We start from the raw sequence: 24,545 nt of genomic DNA on the forward strand, positions 1-24,545 counted from the left end.
CCAGAGTGTTTTCTTCAGCTACCTCCGCGGGGGGACAAGATTTGCAGGGAAAGGGGCCCCACCAGCCACAGCCAGGACCTGAAATCCGGGTGGTTGGGGGAGAGGGAGGCAGCAATCTGGAGCAGAAAATTTGCTTCTCCACCCATTTGCAAACCATTGCAAAGCACCCACACAATTGTGGCTCAGTTTAAATTGTGTGTTTAAAACCGAGACAAAGCAGTCGTTTGGACGGACAAGGAACCCAAAAGGGGAAAGGACATCTGGCCTGCAGCTCGCCGTCAAGGAAAAGTCTTATTTCCACCACCCATTCCCCAGCCTTCCCCAGCTGGGCACCCTCAAGATGTTTCGAACTACAGTTCCCACCAGCCGCGGCGTCTTAAGGCCGTCTCAGGTGGGGCTGGTGGGAGTCGTGGCATAAAGAGCCTGGAGAGGGGACCGGTTTAAAAGCCACAGACTGCATTGTTTCCGCCAGCCTTAGGCACCCTGGAGCACTCCAAGCTGCTTCGAACTCCAACTCCAACCAGCCGGATGTGGATTTAGAGGAGCGCGACCGGTTTGCCTGCACTGGGCGCTGAGCTGAGACGGAGCCGCTACAATGACAAGCAAGGGGAGGTAAGAGGCAGGGTGGGTGGGGACTGGATTTTGGTGCAGTTCAGTGCACCGCTGAAATTTGAGAGCCCAAACTCCGCCACTGTCATAAGCCCGGGCATCATAAGGCTGTCCTGGTTGGGGCTGATGGGAATTATAGTCCAAAACACCCAGAGAGGGGACAAGTGAGTGCTTTGCTACACCTGTGAGTGGAGATCATAGAACTGTGGGTGGGGGGATAAAAAGGCATCCCCCAAGGTCATCCATCCCAACCCGCTTTCCTCCCCCCTGCACCACTGAGTGTGCCAGACAGGCGTGGAGGTATCTTTTCGGAAAACACAAACTGCGTTGGTGACCCCGGCCTTTGGCAAGCTGGGGCCCCGCCGCTCTTTTGAGCCACAACTCCCAGAAGGTCCAGCCGGCGCCGTGGGAATTGTAGTCCAAAAGAGCCAGCGACCCCCGGCTGGCCGAAGCCTGGGTCACACAGACAAAACAAAGGCCGGGTGCGCGAATGGGGAGGAGGAGAGGCCGATGGGCGGCGCTCAGTTGACGCTGTCCTCGTCGCTGGCCTCGCCCCGGTCGTCTTTGGTCTCGGAGAGGCTGCTCTCGTCGATGTTCTCGAGGGAGTCGGCATGCTGGATGGCCAGATCCGAGAGCGCCAGGCTGGCCAGGGTGTTCTGCTCCGGGTACAGCCAGGGCTTGAAGTGCGGGTTGTGTTTCTGCTTCCAGTCTGGGTACTTTAAGCAAGCCTTGTGCATCTTCTTCATCGCCTGGAGGGGAAGAGAGAGGGAAAGAGGAAGCAGCCGAGGCCAAAGCAGGGGGCGCTCCGGCCGTAGGAGCCTAGAGGGTCATCTAGTCCAACCCCCTGCAATGCCCAACGTGAGACTCGAACTCGCAGCCCTGAGATTAAGAGTCTCGTGCTCTACCAGCCAGAGGAAGCTGCGCTGGTAAAAAGACAGTCAGAAAAGTATATAGATATGATCTCCTCATCATTCAGCACAGACACTGAGGTCCAGCTCCGAGGGCCTTCTGGTGGTTCCCTCCCTGCGAGAAGTGAGGTTACAGGGAACCGGGCAGAGGGCCTTCTCGGTGGTGGCTCCCTCCCATCAGACGTCAATGAAATAAACAACTATCTGACATTTGGAAGACATCTGAAGGCAGCCCTGTTTAGGGAAGTTTTTAATAATTGATGTTTTAATGTATTTCTAACCTTCTGTTGGAAGCTACCCAGAGTGGCCGGGTATTAGTATTATTATTGACCACAAAGGTGCATCTGTCTGGCCCTGCATTTCGGACATGTGCAGGGCTTAAGCGTTCAATTTCACCACACAGCCTTCTGGATCTCATAACCCACCTCGATTTCTGAAGCAAAAGAACAGCGTTGTCGTCATCTGTTCCCCCCCAGGTGGAGGAAAAAAATCCCCAGACGATGAAACGAAATGAAATTCAAAAAACAGGCCTCCTTTGCTGGGCAGAAACCCCAGAAAAACTCAAGACGCCTTCCGCCTCTGGAAAGCTAATATGCTCGCGAAGAACAAATGTGCGCGTGCTCTCTCTCTCTCTCTCTCTCTCTCTCTCTCTCTCTCTCTCTCTTGCAGTTCTGGGTTTTTTAATTAAATGGAGGCATCGTCTCATTTGCTGATCTGCTCTGTTCTCCGGTGCCATGGAGGGGTTTAACGTGACATCTCAGCCACAGGGCTAATTAATCCGGCGATGGGCTCATGGAAAAGGAGAGCGACGCGGCAACAGGCTGACCTGCCCGGGTCACGGGAGACGGCAGCGCGCTCATGTGCCCTCTGTGGGTGTCAGCACCGAAGGAGGCCCAGCACGTTCGGCGGCCTGGAGAGCCAGCCCATGCGAGCCCAGCCTTCATCGCAGGTGCTTTGGGCAGGAACGAAACAGCAAGCGCCTTTAAAATCTCATCCCCCCCCCCTTGGCGGTTTCAGCCAAAATGCACAGAAACTAGGGTTGTTTTCCTGAGGCCCCCGACTGCTAACAATGGCTCTCCTTCATCAGAGGTTTTTAAGCGAAACAAGGATTATTTATTTCAATTGCAGGGGGCTGGACTAGATGACCAGGAGGGGTCCCACCCGATTCGATGATTCCGTGAGATAAAATTCCAATCGCACCACAAGGGGGTGCACTTGCAAGAACTGGCCTTCTGTGGAAAGCTGCCTGCTTCGTGGCATGGCATGGTGTTTATAGCCTGCCTTTTCTCTCTGAGGAACTCACGGACATAGCTCCCCCCATCATTTAATCCCCACAACAGCCCTGAGAGAAGGCAGAGACTGAGCCAAGGTCCAGCCACTGAGAACCATCGTCAAGTGGGAGGATTCGAACTGTGGTCTTTCCAAAGTCCTCTAACCACTATACCATACTGTCTCAATTCGAGGCAGCGCCATGAAAGCCAGTGTTTTGAGGCAGAAGCCCAAGCGCATCCCAGGAACTGTGGGTTTGCACCATGAAAGACTCTTTGTTTCCCTGGCACAGAAAAAGAAATGGATTTTTATTTTTTATTGCAGTTAGGGGAGTGACTGAGAAAATTAGGAACGGATTTGGAATGTGACCAAGTGTAAACAGCCAACAAGCAAATCAGAAAGGAGGCTCAATAAAGACCAAATGTAATCGAATCTTTTGCGAAAGTTATTCAAGATGGATCCTGAATAATATGAGAGAGGCAGTAGGGTGTAGCGGTTGGAGCATTGGCCTCTGGCCTAGGAGAGACCAGGGTTCGAATCCCCAGCTGGCCATGGAGCTCACTGAGCCAGTCCCTGTCTCTCTCACAGGGTTGTTGTGGGAACTAAAACAAGAGGGGGAGAACCATGGAGAAAAAGGCAAGCTATAAATGCATAAAATAATAAATAACCCGTTTGTCTCATGTGCAGAAAATGAGTTTAGCCAAAGGGGCTCAGGAGGCTCTGCCAGATCCTTTGGGGGTCCTGTGCAGCCCCACTTGTGATTCCCCCAGGAAACAATTTCTCCCTCTGTGTCACCAGCAACAGTCCACACACTTATTATTTCCCTGGAGAGCCTAAGGATGAGGCTGGCAAGGAAAGGGAAACACGGACAACAGGCAGCCAGATGGCGGGACGAAAGAGGCAGAGGACGGAGGGACGGTTTTCTTGACTTACTTTTGGAGCGAGGAACTGGGAGGACTTGTTCACCACCCACTTTGGCAAAGAACCTGAGGAGGAGAAGAGTTTTTAGAGTGTGACACAGCCCCCTACCCCAAGGAGAAGAAAACACCCACCCAGAAAGATGCACAAAATGCAGGCGGGAAGGAAACACAGTCTCTGGAGTACTGTATTTTTCCATGTATAAGACGAGGTTACTTTACTAAAAAAGTATGGAAAATTTTGGGGGCCGTCTTATACACGAATAGTGGAGAGGCGGGATAATAATAATAATAATAATAATAATAATAATAATAATAATAATAATAATAATTTATTATTTGTACCCTGCCCATCTGGCTGTGCTTCCCCAGCCACTCTGGGCGGTTTCCAAAAAAAATATTAAAATACTCTAATACATCAAACATTAAAAGCTTCCCTAAACAGGGCTGGGGTATTCCCTAATACAGGGATGAGGTATTGGCGGCGGCTGTGGTCAGGAGATTGTCATCGGCGTATTTTCTTGTGATTGGCGGGTGAGGCAAGGCCCGTTGGCGATTTTCTGCTGCAGCAAATGGGTGGGCGATTGGCGCTTGCTTTTGGAAAGCATGAAGAATTGGTTGTTTTGTTGATGTGCATGCGATTGGCTGTGGCGGTCCTGTGGGTGAGCAATTTTCGGCAATCACCCCCCAAAAAGCTCAACAACACCCCCCCATTTCTCAATTTGGAGTCCCAAAAAAGAGGGGGTGTCTTATACCCGGGGTGTTATATACAGAGAAATACGGTATGTGGTTTTCAAGCCCAGGCTTGCAAACCAATATCCCAAAGCAATGGACATCTTGCCCCCAAATCTCCTAAGATGGTTTTTCTGCACCCTTCCAAAATATCTGGAACAATGACTCTCCGTCCTTGGAGGTTTTTAAGCAGAAGATTGATGGGCATCTGTCAAGGATTATTTAGTCTGGATTCCTGCATTGCAGGGGGTTGGACTAGATGACTACATGGGGACCCTTCTGACTGCAATTCTGTGGTTCTATGAATGGCAGAGCAGACCCTCCAAGTGTCCTGATTTTCCAGGGACAGTCCCAGAATTATGGAAGCCGTCCCGGTTTCTGATTTGATCCTGGAATGTCCCGCTTTCCCTTCACCAGGGAAACGTTGGAGGGGATGGAATAGGACGTCCCTCTTTTCACCGGAGAAATGTTGGAGGGGACGGGAGAGCCTGGGATGATGGATCGGGCTGGCAGCCCGTCTAATCTAAAGTCCTGGCCCCACAGTGACCAAACACTTATCTCCCGCTTGGACTACCACAATGCGCTCTACGTGGGGCTACCTTTGAAGGTGACCCGGAAACTGCAACTAATCCAGAATGCGGCAGCTAGACTGGTGACTGGGAGTGGCCACTGAGACCACATAACACCAGTCTTGAAAGACCTACACTGGCTCCCAGTACGTTTCCCGGCACAATTCAAAGTGTTGGTGCTGACCTTGAAAGCCCTAAACGGCCTTGGTCCAGTATACCTGAAGGAGCGTCTCCACCTCCATCGTTCAGCCCAGACACTGAGGTCCAGCTCCGAGGGCCTTCTGGCAGTTCCCTCACTGCGAGAAGTGAGGTTACAGGGAACCAGGCAGAGGGCCTTCTCGGTAATGGCACCCGCCCTGTGGAACGCCCTCCCATCAGATGTCAAGGAAAAAACAACTGTCTGACTTTTAGAAGACATCTGAAGGCAGCCCTGTTTAGGGAAGTTTTTAATATTTAATGCTCTTTTGTTTTTAACACTCGATTGGGAGCCGCCCAGAGTGGCTGGGGAAACTCAGCCAGATGTGCGGGGTATAAATAATAAATTATTATTATTATTATTATTATTATTATTATTATTATACAGATGGCCATGATGGGAAGCCCCGAAGCATAAGAACATAAGACGAGCCAGGCTGCTTGACAGACAAGGAGGGTCTTCCTAAAATAAAGAGGCGTATTGAGGGTCCCTTGCGCCCCTGGCAAGGAGCGGTGCGCGCACACCCACCCACCCCAAATCACCTTTGTGCCACAGTGCAAGAAGGACAGGAAGCTTCTCCTTCATTTGATCTTGCCTCATTGCATCGACACACACACACAATTATGCCATACATTCCATACTACGATAGGCAGTGATATTTTTCCAGAGAACTCGCCACCAACGCCTCCCTTGTTCTCTTAGAACAGGCACCCCCAAACTTGGCCTTCCAGACGTTTTGGGACTACAGTTCCCATCATCCCTGATCACTGCTCCTGTTAGCTAGGGATGATGGGGGTTGTATTCCCAAAACTTCTGGAGGGCCGAGTTTGGGGTTGCCTGTCTTAGAATGACAATGGCACCCACCCGAGAGGGGCTGGATCTGAGTTCTGGCAAGTTCTGGCTGGAAAAAAGCCCTGATGATAGGTGATTTTTGCACGCACACCCGCCAGAGGCTGGTTTTGCCAACCCCCAGGTACACCTCTGCCTAAGTAACTCACTGTGATTTGAACCTGCTCATGTAGTTCCTATATTCTAAGCCTGCAGCAAAGGAAAATGGATTGTCTCCATCAGCATCTATGTGGCAGCCCTTCAAATACAGTGGTACCTCGGGTTAAGAACTTAATTCGTTCTGGAGGTCCGTTCTTAACTTGAAACTGTTCTTAACCTGAAGCACCACTTTAGCTAATGGGGCCTCCCGCAGCCGAAGCACAATTTCTGTTCTCATCCTGAAGCAAAGTTCTTAACCCGATGTCAGGGAACTGCCATTGGAACTAGAGGAGGAGGCGAGGCTCCACAGCGATGCTGGAGAGGGGCCAAGCAGGGAGAGAGGCAGGTCTCCGGTTGGGGAAGAAAATCAGCGCAACACCAGGGATAGAGGGGGGCCAATGGGGGAAGCGGAGAGGCGGCTCCAGGACTCTTCACAGGAGACCAGCGGGGAGAGCACAGGTCCTCCGCTACCCACGCCCACCCTGCGCAGAAGACTTCCACGCAGGGAGAGTAGGAGGAGACTGGGCGTCAAACAACTTTTATGTTGGAAAAGGTTTAAGAAACGCCCACTGACGGATTCTGCCAGCGACTGAACAGCCACGGAATGAATGGCTGTCCAGAGAGAAACGGTTTAACCAGGCAACCTAACCCAGAGCAGCGGTAACTTACGCACAAGCAACCCCCATACGCATTACACCCGAGGTACTATTTCTGGGTTAGCAGAGTCTGTAACCTGAAGTGTATGTAACCCAAGGTACCACTGTACAGTCATACCTCAGGTAACAGCCGCTTCAGGTTGCATTTTTTTGGGTTGCGGACCGCCGAAACCCAGAAGTACCGGAACAGGTTACTTCCGGGTTTCGGCAGTTGCACATGTGCATGCGCAGAAGCACTAAATTGTGCTTTGCACATGCGCAGGAGCGCCAAATTGCAACCCGCATGTGCACAGACGCGGGTTGCGAACGTGCAACCTGCATGGATCACGTTCGCAACCCGAGCGTCCACTGTATTGGAAGGTGGCTCTCATATCGCCTCTTAAATGTCTCTTCTTCTCCAGGCGATTAGGCAAATTCAGGATGAGGAGGAGAGGGCTATCGAAGGCTACTAGCCAGAATGGCTGTGATCTGCTTCCACAGTTAGAGGCAGCGATGTTTCTGAATGCCAGTTGCTGAAAACTGAAGGAGGGAAGAGGGGTCTTGTGTTCGAATCCTGTCGGTTTCCCTTTAGGGCATCTGATTGGCCACTGTGAGTACAGGATGCTGGACAAGAAGGGCCATTGGCCTGATCCAGCAGGCTCTTTTTCTGTTCTTATGGTCCTCAGTGCCCTTCACCTTTCCCAAAGATTCATATTCTCCAGAGCTGGCAGAAATCCTCTGCACAGCTGGAGTTTGTGCTTAAAGGACTAAAAAAAGGATAACTCCCAAATCTGCGCAGCTTTAGTGCCTGAAAACTCCCCACGTCAATCGCCGGCGCTTAGCAAATTCCGCACTGCCGAACGGCACAGGGGCTCCGCTGCAGAGACGCCGTTCTCTTGGCAGCCTGGACGGACTCCAAGGTCAGAACTAGAGAAGGGCCTTTATGGGCTCAGACACGGCTGATTAGGGGCAAAGCTGGAGAAGAGAGGATTTAATGGGTGGCTGAGACTGCAGAGAATGAGGTTCTGCTGGCTCCGCTTCCTCCTCTCCCAGCTTTGCTAAAAATAGCCTGAATAATTCTGCAACAACCATCCCTAAACCCTGACCATAAATTATGCAACATTTCTTGCATAATTGGAGCTTTTTGTCGATTGCATCCATTGATGGGAGATTCAGGACAGAATTTAAAAAGGACTTTTTCACGCAGCGCATAGTCAAACTGTGGTGGCACTGATGGCCACTTACCTGGATGGCTTTAAAAGTAAAGGTACCCCTGCCCGTCTGGGCCAGTCGTGACCGACTCTAGGGTTGCGTGCTCATCTCGCTCAAGAGGCCGGGAGCTGGCGCTGTCCGAAGACACTTCCGGGTCACGTGGCCAACGTGACGAAGCTGCATCTGGCGAGCCAGCACCAGCGCAGCACACGGAAACGCCGTTTACCTTCCCGCTATAAAGCGGTACCTATTTATCTACTTGCACTTTGACGTGCTTTCGAACTGCTAGGTTGGAAGGAGCTGGGACCGAACGACGGGAGCTCACCCCGCTGCGGGGATTCGAACTGCCGACCTTCTGATCGGCAAGTCCTAGGCTCTGTGGTTTAACCCACAGCGCCACCCGCGTCCCTAGAGAGTTGGACAAATCTATGGAGGAGAATTCATCCAAGATCAGAGGAAGCAGAATATCGGAGGGTTCATTCACACTTACTATTCATCCCACCCTTTTCAGGTCTGCATTTTCCCAGTCCGTATCCAAGTGATTTTTTCCCTTTCTGCTGCTTTCCCCAGGAAAACCCAGTATTCACCCCTGAATCAGAACCAACGGCAATTTGGGCTTCCCACAGATTGTTGATTCAGGAGTAAAGAGCAGGCTTTTTGCAGAGAAAGAGGTGGGGACAAAAATTTGCTCGAACCTGGAAAGATTTCACCTGTGCCTAGAAATGCAGAGCAAAGCTAAGTGTGGCTGAGCCCTGAATCCCAGTTGCTGGAAACCAAAGGAGGGGAGAGTTGCTCTTGTGTTCAAGTTCTGCTATTTCACACAAGCATCCGATCCACCCCTTGAAAACAGGATGCTGGACTAGATGGGCCATGGGCCTCATCCAGCAGCCTCTTCTCATTTTCTTATGCATGCGGGTGCGTTCTTGCAGAGAGAAGGAACTCTATGATTTTTACTCAACTTTATTGTCCGGGAGCAAGGAAGAAGCTTGGACAAGTAATATTTCAAAATAAGAAGTTGTGTCACTGTTACTATAGTGAGTCAGGACGACGACGCCTAAGAAATTGTGGCTCTTCATGGACCTTACCTTTGGGGTCTACCTGGGCCAGGTAGGTGAGGCTGCAGTTCTTTTCTCCTTTCCCCTGGATCAGGTAACCAGTTTTAATGGAGACGGCCCTCACCATGTCTTTCCTGGGAGGGTATTTCTGGCAAAGGCAAAAAACAAAAAAAAAAGACAGGTGAAACTGAAATTCTGCCATAAGCCAGCCAGGACCACCATCCTTGCAGCTCCCAAACTGCCAGAAAGAAGTGCCCTCCTCTCTCCAAATCTGGAGTTAATTTAGGGGAAAGATGTGCTTCTTGGGGGGGGGGGCTGTTGTTGGTGCTGACCTTGAAAGCCCTAAACGGCCTCGGTCCAGTATACCTGAAGGAGCATCTCCACCCCCATCATTCAGCCTGGACACGGAGGTCCAGCGCCGAGGGCCTTCTGGCGGTTCCCTTCCTGCGAGAAATGAGGTTACAGGGAACCAGGCAGAGGGCCTACTTGGTGGTGGCGCCCTCCCACCAGATGTCAAAGAGATAAAGAACTACCAGACTTTTAGAAGACATCTGAAGGCAGCCCTGTTTAGGGAAAGTTTTTAATGTTTTATTGTGTTTTTAATAATCCTGTTGGAAGCCGCCCAGATTAGCTGGAGAGGCCTGGCCAGATGGGCAGAGTATAAGCAATAAATCAATTATTATATTAGACCTCCCTGTGGGGTGTTGGGGTGGGGGACTCCCAATTGCTGGAAACCATGGGAGGCAAGAGGACTCTTGCTCTCATGTTTTTCTCCCTGGTTTCCCGAAGACAGGATCCGATGGATGGAGCGGACCAGAGCAAGAGTGGGTCGAAGGGTGAAGAAGAAGAAAATAAAACAGACCAAAAAGCAAGGTCCCCTCCCGAAAAAACCACACACACACACACACACACACACACACACACAGGCAACCACTCTAACGAATAACAATGGGGGAAAGGGCCTTTGCAGGTACCATGCGGGGGGTCTCAGGGCACCATGGTGCCCCGTTCAGGACCCCAGTATTAAATCATCCTGAAAAGCAATCCTTCCTGTTTAGCTTTTCCTATAACAGGCACGCCACTTGCTGCAAGCTCAACCCCAGAATTTCTGCAGTACCTAAAACTCGAGCACATGTGTAAAAGGTAAAGGACCCCTGGATGGTTAAGTCCAGTCAAATGTGACTACGGGGTTGTGTAGCTCATCTCACTTTCAGGCCGAGGGAGCCGGCGTTTGTCCACAGACAAACCAGAGTGCATGGAAATGCCATTTACCTTCTTGCCGGAGCAGTAGCTATTTATCTACTTGCACTGGTGTGCTTTCGAACTGCTAGGTTGGCAGGAGCAGGGACAGAGCAACAGGAGCTCACTCCGTCGCGGAGATTCGAACCGCTGAGCTTCCGATCGGCGAGCCCAAGAGGCTCAGTGGTTTAGACCACAGCGCCACCCGCATCCCTATCAAGGTAAAGGTAAAAGGTAAAGGACCCCTGGACAGTTAAGTCCAGTCAAAAGCGACTATGGGGTTGCAGCGCTCATCTTGCTTTCAGGCCGAGGGAGCTGGCGTTTGTCCACAGACGACTTTCTGGGTCATGTGGGCAGCAGAACTAAACCGTTTCTGCCACATCGGGACACTGTGATGGAAACCAGAGCGCATGGGAACGCCTTTTAGCTTCCTGCTGCAGCGGTACCTACTTATTTACTTGCCCTGCCCTGCTTTCGAACTGCTAAGTTGGCAGGAGCCAGGACAGAGCAATGGGAGCTCACTCCATCGTGGGGATTCGAACTGCCGACCTTCTGATCGGCAAGCCCAAGAGGCTCAGTGGTTTAGATCACCCACGTCTGTGTACAGAACATCGTCCATGCACACCCCTCCTCCTCCCTCCCCCCTCTCCAGAAAAAGCCTGTCGCTCACGGGATGTTTGACGGAGTAGTTCATGATGATGAAGTCGTTGCCCATGGGGAGCCAGGAGCGCAAGGTGATAACGTCTCGGTTCTTCAAGGGTTTGGGGCATTTCCCTGCCAAAAAGCGGGAGAGAGGAGAGGGAAGGTCATCTCAGGAGAAGCAAACAGACATCCTGGCTTGCAACTAACAACTCTCACTCCTCTCCTGCAGCAAATCTATTGTGTATTTATAACTCCACACCAAAAAATTATATGCCTCTCGGTTGTGTAGAGGAAAAACCCTCAAAGCGGCTTATGGCAGGAAGAAAGCATCAAGGTTATAACTAAAAACAAATAAAGCAATGGCTCTCTTTTTGTAAAACGACAAGGACAACACAGTGATAAACTAAAAACGCACCAGCATTCTAAACTTCTAGACAGGCTTGCCCAAAGGAGAAGGCCTTTAGCACATGCGAGAAAGAATTCAGGGAAGGCGCCCGGCGGATTTCACTAGGCAGGGAGTTTCCAAGGTGCGTCTGAATGCAGGCAGATTAAATTGCTGGGGAAGCTTCCAGGTTAGTTTGCTGCTAGGGTGCCAACTTGAATAAAATATTGAGGGGGCCCAGGGTCAGTCCCACCCCTCATAATCAATTACATGACGCAGTGCACACACACCATTTGAATGATGTGGGGGCCCAGCCTAGGGTTTTCAGATGTCCCTGGTTCCCGGGGACAGTCCCCGAATTTGCAAATCTGTCCCCGGAAAACGTGGCAGTGGCAGCCTCAGCTCTGGCTGGCTTCAGGAGCTGCTAGCTGCCCGCTGCCGTGGCGCCTGCCATTTTTCCTCTCCAGCGAGGAAAAATGGCAGGCACCACAGCAGCGGGCAGTGAGCATCTCCTGAAGCCAGCCAGAGCCAACTGCGCTACCAAGCTGCGCACTGCCGCTGCTGCTGCCACTGCCGAAGGGGAACCGGGGACGTCCAGCGGTACAGATCTCCTGCCCCCTTCGCTTTGACTGACCGTGGGAGGCTCGGGAGTTGCAGGCGGGCGGCCGCTGCCCAGTTTTTTAAAAACTCTGCACATTTATGTTTCACAGGGTGCAAAAGAAGGGCTTTGCACCTTTATACAACACGCATGTGTGCTTGGGCCCAGGGTCTTTTGCCTCACCATCCCCACTACTGACTCCCTGTTGCTACTCAGCTTCAAAGAAAAAAAGTGTCCCCGGATTCATTGAAAAAAATCTGGTAACCATAGCCCAGCCCCCTCAAATATTTTAGGGGGGGCAAAGCCCCCAGGGCCCCTAGGAGTTGGCTCCTATGGATTGCTGCAGCATAAAGGGCAGACGTCATTGGGCACCCCTGACGTTTGATGTTGTCACCGAAGAGTAAAGTTAAATGCCCCGTGCCTTAAGGGTGATGTGCTGGCAGAGGCATTGCAGCCATAAGGCCATGATCCAGAATCCAGTGCCCTCTGAGCATGCGAAGCTTCCTTAGGTGGCTGTCAGCATCACCTCAAAGGTGTGGGAGGGACCCCTGAGACAGAACAGAAGAGGCTGCTAGCTAGTAAGTCATCAACAGCCCTCTCCTCCGGGGTCGACCTGAACACGGCTGCGGTTTCAGGAGGGACCCCTAGATTTGGCTCTGCTGACCTGGCACCCTCCAGACCTTTGGGGCTGCAACTCCCAACAACCCCAGCCAGCACAGCTGGACTGTTTTGGGGAAGGCCAAAACATCTGGGCAAAAACATCCAGGCAACTGATGGCTCGAAATAACGGCAACTGGTGGCAGCCGGCCTTTCCAAATCTGGGACCCCCAGATGATTTGGGCCGCAGCGCCCAAGAGCCTCAGCCGACAGAAGCTGCCGTTCCAAACATCTGGAATGCCCCTCTTTGGCGGAGGCTGCCTTAGACAAGAGCCGCCCGCACAAACTCCCCCAGCGTCTCACAGGAGTAGTATCCCACGTCGGCGTTGACCGTCAGCTTGCCGATGTCGAAGGTCTCAATGACGTTTGTGTCCCACTTTTTCCTGTACTCGATGTCGTGCAGGACGTCATAGAGGGTTTCTGCCGCGACATCCTTGCACTCTATCCTGCACTGGAGAGAAACGGGGCGTCAGAAACCCAACAGCAGCCTAAACGCCGGCACTAATGTCCGCCGGACCCCTTTCAAGCTGGAGTGTGTAACCTGTGGCCCTTGGGCCATGTTTGACGGAGTCGGAGCCATCGGTCCACCTAGCTCAGACACGGACCGGAAGAGGCTCTTCAGGCAGGGGGTCTCTTTCCCAACCCTAGATGTCAGGGATGGGCCGGATGCTGGAAGACCCCCCAAGTGCCCCTATTTTCCAGGGACAGTCCAGGATTTACAGAAGCCGTCCCGGTTTCTTATTTGACCCCAGAGTGTCCCACTTTTCCTTAGGACGTCCCGATTTTCATGGGGGAAATGTTGGAGGGGATGGAGTATAGGAAAGTTTTTAAATGTTTTATTATGTTTTAATATATGTTGCCTTGCCAACAAAGGTCCATATAGTAAAAGCTCTGGGTTTTCCCAGTAGTGATGTATGGAAGTGAGAGCTAGACCATAAAGAAGGCTGATCACTGAAGAATTGATGCTTTTGAATTCTGGTGCTGGAGGAGACTCTTGAGAGTCCCATGGACTGCAAGAAGATCCAACCTCTCCATTCTGAAGGAAATCAGCCCTGAGTGCTCACTGGAAGGACAGATCGTGAAGCTGAGGCTCCAATACTTTGGCCACCTCATGAGAAGAGAAGACCCCCTGGAAAAGACCCTGATGTTGGGAAAGATGGAGGGCACAAGGAGAAGGGGACGACAGAGATGGTTCGATAGTGTTCTTGAAGCTACCAGCATGAGTTTGACCAAACTGCGGGAGGCAGTGGAAGACAGCAGTGCCTGGCGTGCTCTGGTCCAGGGGGTCACGAAGAGTCAGACACGACTAAACAACTAAACAACAACAACAAATATATGTTGGAGGCCACCTAGAGCGGCTGGGACAACCCAATCATTTGAGTGTGGTAAAAATTGCAAAACTGTTGTTGTTGTTGTTGAATAGGATGTCCCTATTCTGTGCCAGCCAGGAGGCCAGGAGGCAGGAGGGATGGGCTGGAGGATGAGGAAGAAGAGAAGGAAGAGGCAGGCCAGGCAGGTGAAGGGCCAAGTGCTTCCTTTCCTCTCTTGCATGGCTGTCTCCCAGAACCAGGAGTGGGCTGAAAAGGGAAGAGCAGAGGCATTTTCAATGCGGGCATAGTCTCCGACTACATGTGCACAGCCTGTTGGGAGAAGGTATGTCAACTGGTGGAGGGGGGTGGTCTTCATAGAACACAGACCTGGGAACAACCCGTCTTGAGAAGATATTTCATGAGCTAGCAGCATTCAAAGGGCAGAGCTCAAACGACACCCACCCACCCATAAATATATATGGCACGGTTTTATTTCTTACACAAATATCGAGGCACATGGTCACTCAGTGCCTATGCAGAACCTTTATTCTCAGTCCACTGGTGAATGCTCTTGTTTTTCTAAATCTTTAAAATCTTTATTATTTGTAAATGGGGAAGAAAGATCCCCGTATTAATGAGACACATAACGCCCCTTGAAAAGTGTTTCCTGTCTCAGAGCTGAAATGCCTGAAAGTCCCATTTTGAAAGAAGTGTTTCAGAGCTACCAAAGTTTGCAGCATCCTTTTGCAGAATAATCTCCCCTCCAAATAACCAACTGCCAACGTTTAAATAAATCTGCATATCAACATCTCAATAAAGTTGCCTCAGAGGCCTTGTTGAAGAAAGTTAGGAGAATTTTTAAAACTGCGTAAGAGAAACATCTGGAAGTATACATAAAGTAATCCCACCCTAATCACAATGTTTATCGACAATTATAGGCACACTTCAGTTATTTCTGTGACCATGATAACAGTGCAAGCCTACACAATCCTACACACGGCTACTCAGAAGTAAGTCCCCCAAGAGCAATGGAACTTACTCTCAAGTAAATTAGCCAGGATTGCAGCCTCACTGTCAACAACAAGTTCAAATGCTCGCCTTCATTGTTGTTCCAATAATTGAATAAACCAAAGCCAATTATCACAGTAATGGATTATGTCTTCTTCCTTTAGTTACAGCGTAATTTATCCATAATTGCATATTCATATAATTTGCTTTTTCATTCTTAATTGGGGAAATTACATTCCTCTCCAAACGTCTTGAGCTAAAAAGCTTTCATGTAAACAAAACAATGCAAATTCTGATTTACAGCTATTGCACATGACATCATTTTATACTGTTGATGTGAACCTTATCTTAATTACTGTTTGCTGCTTGGGGGGGGTGCTTGCGTGGCCAAAAGGCAGGCTAAGGAAATAGGAAGGAAGAAATGAAATTTGCAGGTTAATAGAGAGAAGCTCCCTCCTGCAAGAAGAGCCATTTGCACTATTTGAAAGCAGGACCAAATTAGCCTCAGCTCCCCCATCACACACAAACACAACACACAGTCCAGTTTTAATTATATCTGCACATTACACTCAAAGATTTAAAACGGGCTCTCAACAGAAAAATCAAATAGGCACCACGGATCAGACAAAAGATTTCTACAAAGTGCTGCAACGTTAGGAAATTCAAGTGCTTTCAAATTATCAGAAATTTAACTTCTGCAATGGAATTTTGTTTCCTCCTGAGAAGCGTATTTCAACACAGTCTCTGCTTTCGCCCAGAGATAAAGATTGTTGTTCGTAAGCACAGGGAGAGCCCTGCTGGGTCAGACTAGACCAGAGGCTTATCTAGTGCAACTTCCTGTTCCAGAAAGTCACAAGCAGGAGACACGAGTGCGAGGCACGCTCCCTACATCCAGGGCAGATAAAAGAAAGAATTTCTTCACGCAGCCACGGAGAGCCCTCTCCTCCTCCCAGAATCTGTCTGATCCTCTTTCAAAGCCATCTAGGTTGGCGGCCACCCCTGTGGCAGGGAGTTCCACAGGATAACTATGTGCCGCGTAAGGACCTATTTCCATTGCTCTGTCCTGAATGTTACTCCATTCAGTTGCCATCCCTGTGACCCGACTACCCTAAGGAGATAAGCAGAGCCTGGCTCCGGGGTCAGGGAGGCAAAGAGCTCCTCATCTGCCCCCTCCTCTTCAAAGAGGACTCAGCCAACCAGGTGCCCCCGTGGGAAACCGCTCTCTCCCCTCCGGTGGTTTCCAGAAACTGGGATTCAGAAGCCCTGCTGCCTCCGAGGTGCAGACAGAGAGAATAGCCATTGTGGCAAATCTCTATGAATTGCAGAATTCTCTTTAAAAAGCATCCCAGGCAGTGACCATCCCCTCCTGTGGCAGTGAGTTCCACTGTTTAACTGTGTTGTTGGTGGAGAATTAAAAACGGCTTTTGCTGCAACACAATGACCCCTCTGGAAATCTTCAGGGACCTGACGTTATTTTCATTTAAAATGCATCTCTGGGTTGTTTGTGGGGCATAGGAATTCGTTCTTTTTTTCTTTTCTTTCCCCAAAATATAGTCCATCCCTCCACAAGGTCTGAGGGACAGTGGACCAGCCCCCTGCTGAAAAGGTTTGGTGACCCCTGGTCTGATTCTTTTTCAAAGCCATCTGCATTGGTGGCCATCACTGCCTCCTGTGGCAAGGAGTCCCACAGCTTAATTATGTGCCTGAAGAAGGGCTTTGTTTTACCCGTCCTGAATCTTCCAATCTTCAGCTTCCTTGGAGGCCCATGAGTTCTAGTGATACGAGAGACGGAGAAAAACTGCTCCCTATACACTTTCTCTCGGCCTGGCATCATTTTATAAACTTCTATCATGTTGCCTCTTCCTCAAAGTTTCTCTCAACTAAAGAGTCCCAAACGCTGCAATCTTTCTTGGTTGGGGAGCTTCCTCACAGGGGAGGAAATCGCTGCATCTCCTCAATCATTTGGGTTGCCCTTTTCAGAAACTTTTCCAATTCTGCAATATCCTTTCTGTGTGAGGCAGCACCTTTTCTGAGAGCGACCAAAATGCCACAGGAGTTTTGAAAGCTCCTGAGTTTTTCAGAACTCTCGATTGGGCAAGATGTTGCACAAAGCCAGGGGGGTGCAGGGGGGGTGTCTGTGCGTGTAAAAAAAGCTGGATGTTGTAGCCATGAGGTGGGCTTGTAGACTCAGCTCCAAGGTGGAGACTGCAAGCTAAGCCCCTCTCAGGCACTGAGATTATCAGGTTGCACGCCTGGGATTCTGAGATAAAAGAACCCTCCACCTTCAAGTGTCTGGCTTGTAACCCAGAACTGTCTCAAACTGTAAAGGAAACTCAGGGCTTCCCAAGGCAGGCAAAGAGCAGATTTAAAGATTAAAACTCAGCAAAACCAGGGGTTGATTTTGTAGGCAGAACTAGGCAAAAAGAGTCAATGGAAGTCGAACTGTACAGTATTATCTATTGTTGGAAGGGATGCAACACTTAAAAAAACAAACTGCAAAGTCCATCTTTCTGTGGTTGCCAACAAAGAACCGGCCGGCAGAGAATTTGCTGGCATCCATCCATCTTGGGAGACAGTGGAGAAGTGCTCCTTTGGGGTGAAGGCAAACTGTTGGACACCTGCAGCACCTGCTGTGGCTGCAGAGACCGATAGGGGAGAGAGATGTTTTGTTGCAGCTGGGGCAGAGGAAGGCGTCCGGTTGTGTTGTTGCGGATGCACCCGGGCGTTTCTTCTCTCTCCTCTCCTCCCAGAGGCCATTCCTCCTCTGGTCACTGCTACAGATGCACAACTCGACTGCCTTTCTCCAGGCACTGCAGTCATCCGCAAGAGATTCCCACCGGGCAGGTTGGTGCTGCCAGCTCTCATGGCATGTTTGCAGACATCTTCGTAGTACAGAGTTAGTCTGCCAAGTGGCTTGGCACCTGAAGCCAGCTCCCCATAGAGAAAATCCTCGGGGACCCTGCCATCTTCCATTCTGTGGACATGACCAAGTCAGCGTGGACATCACAGAGACAGGAGTGTGAATAGGCTGGGAATGTGGGCTGAAGAGAGCGCATCTTTGAAACTCTGTCCTGCCCTGCGATGCCCAAAACCTTCCTGATGCAACACATGTGGGAGGCGTTGAGCTGGATGCTCTAGCAAAGGAAGCCCTTTCCTGAACTGGTCTGTTTTTTTTAAATAGGCACTTTCCCCCACCTATGGTGGCACTGCCCACAAGGATTCAAATTCTGAACAATGGTTTGCCAAGAAATGACCAAAATCCCTCAAAACACCCCATTCCAAATTCATTGCAGTTTTGTTCGTTAAATCTATGGGGCAACCCATTGAAAGGTTTCAGCTCTCAGGACGCTGGCAGCTGCCAAAACCTCATATTCCCCTAAAATGGATGCAGGATTTGCAACTTCTGTTTTGTTATTAAAATATGTGGAGTTTAGCATTAGCTGGGGGGAAAACCTCATAAGTTACGTGTTACCAAACAGCGGCGGAGGAAGCCACTCGGGCACCTGGGGCAGTGACCCAGGGGTGGGGGCACACTGCAGGCCCCGTGGTGAGTGCCGCCGGGCATTTTGTCACACACACCCCAGTGGTGACACCCGGGCCGGCCCCCACACACCACACACACCCTTCCTCCGCCCCTGTTACCAAAGGCTCAGAGGACCTCAAAAGATGATGTTTGGTGGGATTTTATCTCATGTGCAACAAATTTAGACCCACAGGCCTTTCTCCCTACAGTGCAACATGAAAACTGGCTTTCTTAATGGCCTTAAGTACTTCCTCATCCATAATATTCAGTCTTTCTCAGATATACTGTGCTGCTTTTGTGGTACTTCTGCTCTTTTGATTAGGGCTGCCTCAGCAACTTTCGGGGTGTCCTGGTTTTTACCTTTCGAAATACGGTAACCCTGCTTTTGATAGTATTGATTTGTTTGGTTTATTTCAGGAACTTAGAGATCAATGGGAAATGTAGGGCCAAGACAGAGCCCCGCTTCCCCACTGAATATTCAGCAAACAGGATGAGGCTGCAAAAATGGAACCCAAACCTGAAGATGATGAGAATTTTGAACACCCCTTGTTTTCTCCTCCCTGCAGCCCAGCACACACAAACACACACCCGGCTCCTTTTGCAAAAGCACACTGCCTGTCAGATGCCAGCAATCGCGGCAAAGTGGGCCTGTGGATCCATTTCCAGGCTCTCTCATTATTAATCAGGCCTATCATTTTTGCCGGCTTACAAGCCGAGCCTCTAAATATTTCATCAGCCACCCGGAGTCGTTTCTCGCCGCCCGCCCGCCAGAAGACCGCCGAACAAAGGAGGCTGCGTCTCGACCCAGGAAGCCGCGGAACGGAAAGGTCTGCAGCCCCGAAACCTGATGCGCAACACCGATACCCACAAAGATCCCCACTCCTCTTCCTGGGCAGAACACCAGGCGGCCTGGGACCCACGGCAGCGCTTGGCTTTCAAGGGGGCCTTTTGTGAAGGGGATGAATTGCACAGACCTGCCATTGTGCCCATTTCAAAGGGGCAGGGGCTCGTTTTTCCACTGCACCAGGTGGAACTGGAGAAGCGCTTTTTGCACAAGGGAGGGAGGTACAAACAGCGCTGAAAAAAGCCTGGGGGGGTCAGATATTGGGGGGGTTGACAAGGCTGGGTGCAAAGGCAGGGCAAGGAGCAGGAAAGGCACCAGACATCCTGTTACGCATTGCAGGTTTGGGGGTTGGACTAGATGACCCCTGGGGTCTCTCCTACAGTTCTATGGCCCAGGTCCAGACCTACACCCTGGCTGGCTCCTCTTGCCCCTTTTAAGGTAATAAGAAGAGCCCGTTGGATCAGGCCAATGGCTCAACCATCCCAGCATCCTCTTCTCCCAGGGGCCGACCAGATTCTCCCATGGGAAACCAGCAAGCAGGATTCGAACACAAGAACCCTCTCCCCTCCTGCGGTTTCCAGCAACTGGGATTCTGAAACACAGCTGCCTCTGTGATAGGAATTCTGAGGTCTTAGGTATATGTTAAATGTTCATAAATGTACCAACAAGCGTGTACATAGATCAGCACAGGAAGACCGACCTGAAACCATTTTTGATTCCCAAACTGACAAAATGTTTTCTCTGCAAGGTCAAAGGAAAATGGAAAAGCCTCCCCATTGTCTTTTCCTTCACAAATCCTTGTCTTAAGGGTATGTCTGTGTATGAATAGGGTGAGCCTGTGACCTGGCCCAGGAACTATTTATCATTACAAAAGACTGGCCAGGCTCCCCAGAGTATCCAATCAAGTGAGCATTAACAGGTAAACCTGTCAGATGAGATAAACAACGCACTCAGATTTCTGCTGTAGACCACCTTTTCTGTGATGTAGGTATGATGTATCTGGTGGGTGGTCTTAGATTATACCCCTTCTGTGATGTATGTATGATATTTCTGGGGGTGGTCTTGGACTACGAGGCAGGCAATTTATAATGTCTATACAAGGGCTTGCACACCATTGTTCTGGGTTCCTCCTCCCTCCTGTGTGTGGTGAATGAGCTCCCTGTTGCAACAGATCAGTAAAGATCAGGCTTACTAGCTGCTTTGCTTCTTAATATTCTCTGGTTGGCCTCTGTTGTTTTCTCCTACCAATAGGGAACCTACGTGAGGACTCTATACGGGCTCTTGGGCACCCCATAAGGGGGGGAGAGGGCAGATTTTTGTTTACAACACCTCCAACTGACATCCTGGCTAGTAGCCATCGATAGCCCTCTCTGCGAATTAGCCAAATCCTCTTTTTAAGCCATCCGAGACTTAAAGTCCCACTGAGGACAGTCAGCACTCACGCTGGATGGTTATGGGATGGATTCTGCCTTCCCACGGTCTTCACTAGGGATGGGCGGCCCCCACGAAGGGATCCTGCAAATACGTGGAGAACCCAAAGAGGTCTGACTCAGTGGCAGGTTCTGGCGGGCTGGTTCAAAGCCAGCCGAGCTGAGAGCATCTTCCCAAGCAAGCGCTGATAATATAATGTTCGCCTTCCTATCTCCAGCTTCGAATGCCATCCACCTCCTCCTCAGGTGGGGCCCCGACAGATGGCCCACCCCAAAATAGCATCAATATGGCTCCAGGAGCGACTGTTGACTCTCGACTGTGAAATATCAGCAACTGAAACCCATTGACATAAGATGTGAAATGCAGATATAAATACTTGGAGAATGCTCAGCAAATTTTCAGCCGTATGCGTGGGGGGGGGATAACTTCATCCATGGAGGAGGGAATAACTTTGGGAGAAGAAAGGCCCACCCTACAGTGGTGTCCAAACTTTTTTCAAAGAGGGCCAGATTTGATGCAGTGAAGGGCCGTGAGGGCCGACCAAAGTTGTTCACCTTTTTTTAGGATTGAAGTTGTTGAGGGTTTTTTCGGATTCTACCCCAGGAAATAAACTGCCACAGGGGCCGGATTAAACTGACCAGCGGGCCACATTAGGCCCCTGAAACGGACTTTGGACATGCCTGCCCCACACAAATCTGGAATGGAGTCCCTAAGGCGGTTGGATGGCACCTTGTAAAGCGGTACCTCGGGTTAAGAACTTAATTTGTTCCAGAGGTCCGTTCTGAACCTGAAACTGTTCTTAACCTGAAGCACCACTTTAGCTAATGGGGCCTCCCACTGCTGCCGCGCTGCCACCGCACAATTTCTGTTCTCATCCTGAAGCAAAGTTCTTAACCCGAGGTACTATTTCTGGGTTAGTGGCGTCTGTAACCTGAAGTGTCTGTAACCCGAGGTACCACTGTACTGCCTCCTTCGGGCAACTCCTGCTGCCAAGCTGTTGCCAAACGTCTTGCACACACAGAAGCAATGTTTGACATCAACGTTGTTTGGCATCGAATCTTTAGAATTTATGGGAGAAAATCCATAGAACCATAGAACCATAGAATCATAGAGTTGGAAGAGACCACAAGGGCCATCGAGTCCAACCCCCTGCCAAGCAGGAAACACCATCAGAGCACTCCTGACATATGGTTGTCAAGCCTCTGCTTAAAGACCTCCAAAGAAGGAGACTCCACCACACTCCTTGGCAGCAAATTCCACTGTCAAACAGCTCTTACTGTCAGGAAGTTCTTCCTAATGTTTAGGTGGAATCTTCTTTCTTGTAGTTTGGATCCATTGCTCCGTGTCCGCTTCTCTGGAGCAGCAGAAAACAACCTTTCTCCCTCCTCTATGTGACATCCTTTTATATATTTGAACATGGCTATCATATCACCCCTTAGCCTCCTCTTCTCCAGGCTAAACATGCCCAGCTCCCTTAGCCGTTCCTCATAAGGCATCGTTTCCAGGCCTTTGACCCTTTTGGTTGCCCTCCTCTGGACACGTTCCAGTTTGTCAGTGTCCTTCTTGAACTGTGGTGCCCAGAACTGGACACAGTACTCCAGGTGAGGTCTGACCAGAGCAGAATACAGTGGCACTATTACTTCCCTTGATCTAGATGCTATACTCCTATTGATGCAGCCCAGAATTGCATTGGCTTTTTTAGCTGCCGCATCACACTGTTGGCTCATGTCAAGTTTGTGGTCAACCAAGACGCCTAGATCCTTTTCACATGTACTGCTCTCAAGCCAGGTGTCACCCATCTTGTATTTGTGCCTCTCATTTTTTTTGCCCAAGTGCAATACTTTACATTTCTCCCTGTTAAAGTTCATCTTGGGAGGCAGAGTCCTGAGAGGGCATCAGAAGAGGGAGGGAAGGAAAGCGGGACAGAGGCCAGTCTTGTCCGCAGCACCCCTGACCATCATTCAAGGCACCCCAGGGTGCCACGGCACACCGGTTGAAAACCACTGAGGCTCCCAGGAGTCTCTGAGCTGCTTCCCTGCATTATCCACTAGGTGGCAGCACTATAGATTTTATGAGAGCAGATCTAATGACACAGAATAAAACCCTTTTGCTACCTATAAGAACAGAGTGCATCTAAAGCATGGGTTGGCAAACTAAGGTCCGGGGGGCGGATCCTGCCCAATCGCCTTCTAAATCCGGCCCCTGGACAGTCCGGGAATCAGCGTGTTTTTACATAAGTAGAATGTGTCCTTTTATTTAAAATGCATCTCTGGGTTATTTGTGGGGCATAGGAATTTGTTCATTTCCCCCCAAAAAATATAGTCTGGCCCCCCACAAGGTCTGAGGGACAGTGGACCGGCCCCCTGCTGAAAAAGTTAGCTGGCCCCTGATCTAAAGCACCACTGAATTATTATTATTATTATTATTATTATTATTATTATCCGACAGGATGTGCTAAGTAACTGTAAGACTGGAAGAGGACTGTGGGCTCCCCTCTGATGTCTCACTCCAACGGTGGCACACAATTTCCCTTGGTGCACCTCAGCCTTCCCTCACCTGGTGCAATCCAGATGCTTTTGAACTACAACTCCCATCATCCCCAGTTTGCTTGGGGCTTCTGGGAGCACAGCTGAAGTTGAGTGCTACAAACACAGTCACCCTCAGATTATCAAAAATGTAACTTCTGCAGTGCATCCCCCAGCCCCCCGCTAGCAGGCAACCTAGCAGTTCGAAAGCATGCCAAAAAGTGCAAGTAGATAAATAGGTACCACTCCAGAGGGAAGGTAAATGGCGTTTCCGTGCACTGCTCTGGTTCGCCAGAAGCGGCTTAGTCATGCTGGCCACATGACCCGGAAGCTGTATGCCGGCTCCCTCGGCCAATAAAGCGAGATGAGTGCCACAACCCCAGAGTCGTCCACGACTGGACCTAATGGTCAGGGGTCCCTTTACTTTTTTTAGCAGGCATAGTTTGACAGCTCTTGATTTCACACAAAGATAAAATCTGTCAGATAAAATGTGTGGTTAACTAAAAGAAAAGCCCCTCTGGGTCAGACAACAGGGGCATCTAGCCTGGCATCCTGCTCCCCTGGGTTGGCCACAGGATGCTGGCCTGATCCAGCAGGCGCTCAGGCCGCTTTCGAGACCCAGCCATCCTGCCTGCCCATGGTCTCCGCAGCAGCGAGGCCTCTAGGGGTCCTCACGGCTGCCTTTGAAGCCAGGCCCGGCTTCTCCGTGCCAATTAGGCCGCCGAGGAAGCAGGAATACATTTCCATCGATTTACATTTTGCTATTTGATCTCATCTGGGAAGCGCTCCCTTTGATCCCCGGGAAAAAGCCAGCCGCTCTCCTCTCCGCCAAGGAACCGATTGGCGCGATGCGAGCTCAAAACACCCGACAGCTTATCTGCCATTACGCCGAATAAAAGCAAACCTCTATTTTCCTGGCTGGCTCCTGAAACTCATCTGGGGATAACCTGCGCTTGTTTCGCGGGAGATGGAGAGATTACGCCACGGATCCTGCAGCGCCGCTTGCCCTCCCCAAGGAGAGGTGTGCAGCTTTGGCTCCAGCAAGCCATCTGCACGCCCTCGTCACTCCAATTCAACACATTTCTTCACTTCCTTGACTGAGCCGGACGCTAAGCTCCTTGAAGGCACAAATCTCCCTCTTTTCCAGATATTTTTGGAAACACTCGGTCCTGCCGCACGAAAAGGTGCACTCTGGAGATTTTACTTTTTTTGACTAAGCGACACAGGATTGTTCTCTGCAGTGGGTAGACAGCGGCTGCGCTCCTAACCAGAGCCAGCTGCGTGGCCTGGACTTGCC

At 50.4% G+C, this 24,545-nt stretch overlaps 1 protein-coding gene across 1 annotated transcript in view; it reads right to left on the reverse strand.

The window, feature by feature from the left end:
* Positions 1 to 230: 230 nt before the first annotated feature.
* The window catches only part of STARD10 (StAR related lipid transfer domain containing 10), a 52,210-nt gene continuing 27,895 nt past the window's right edge, over positions 231 to 24,545 (reverse strand). Inside the window, exons 2-6 of the mRNA XM_053385344.1 lie at positions 12,911 to 13,058; positions 10,999 to 11,102; positions 9,120 to 9,237; positions 3,720 to 3,772; positions 231 to 1,358 (exon numbers count right to left, since the gene is read on the reverse strand). Of these exons, the coding sequence (XP_053241319.1) occupies positions 1,131 to 1,358; positions 3,720 to 3,772; positions 9,120 to 9,237; positions 10,999 to 11,102; positions 12,911 to 13,058 (651 nt within the window). The 3' untranslated portion in view covers positions 231 to 1,130. The remainder of the gene's footprint in view (positions 1,359 to 3,719; positions 3,773 to 9,119; positions 9,238 to 10,998; positions 11,103 to 12,910; positions 13,059 to 24,545) is intronic.

The sequence above is a fragment of the Podarcis raffonei genome, chromosome 4 (assembly GCF_027172205.1).
Source record: "Podarcis raffonei isolate rPodRaf1 chromosome 4, rPodRaf1.pri, whole genome shotgun sequence".
Classification (NCBI taxonomy): Eukaryota; Metazoa; Chordata; class Lepidosauria; order Squamata; family Lacertidae; genus Podarcis; species Podarcis raffonei.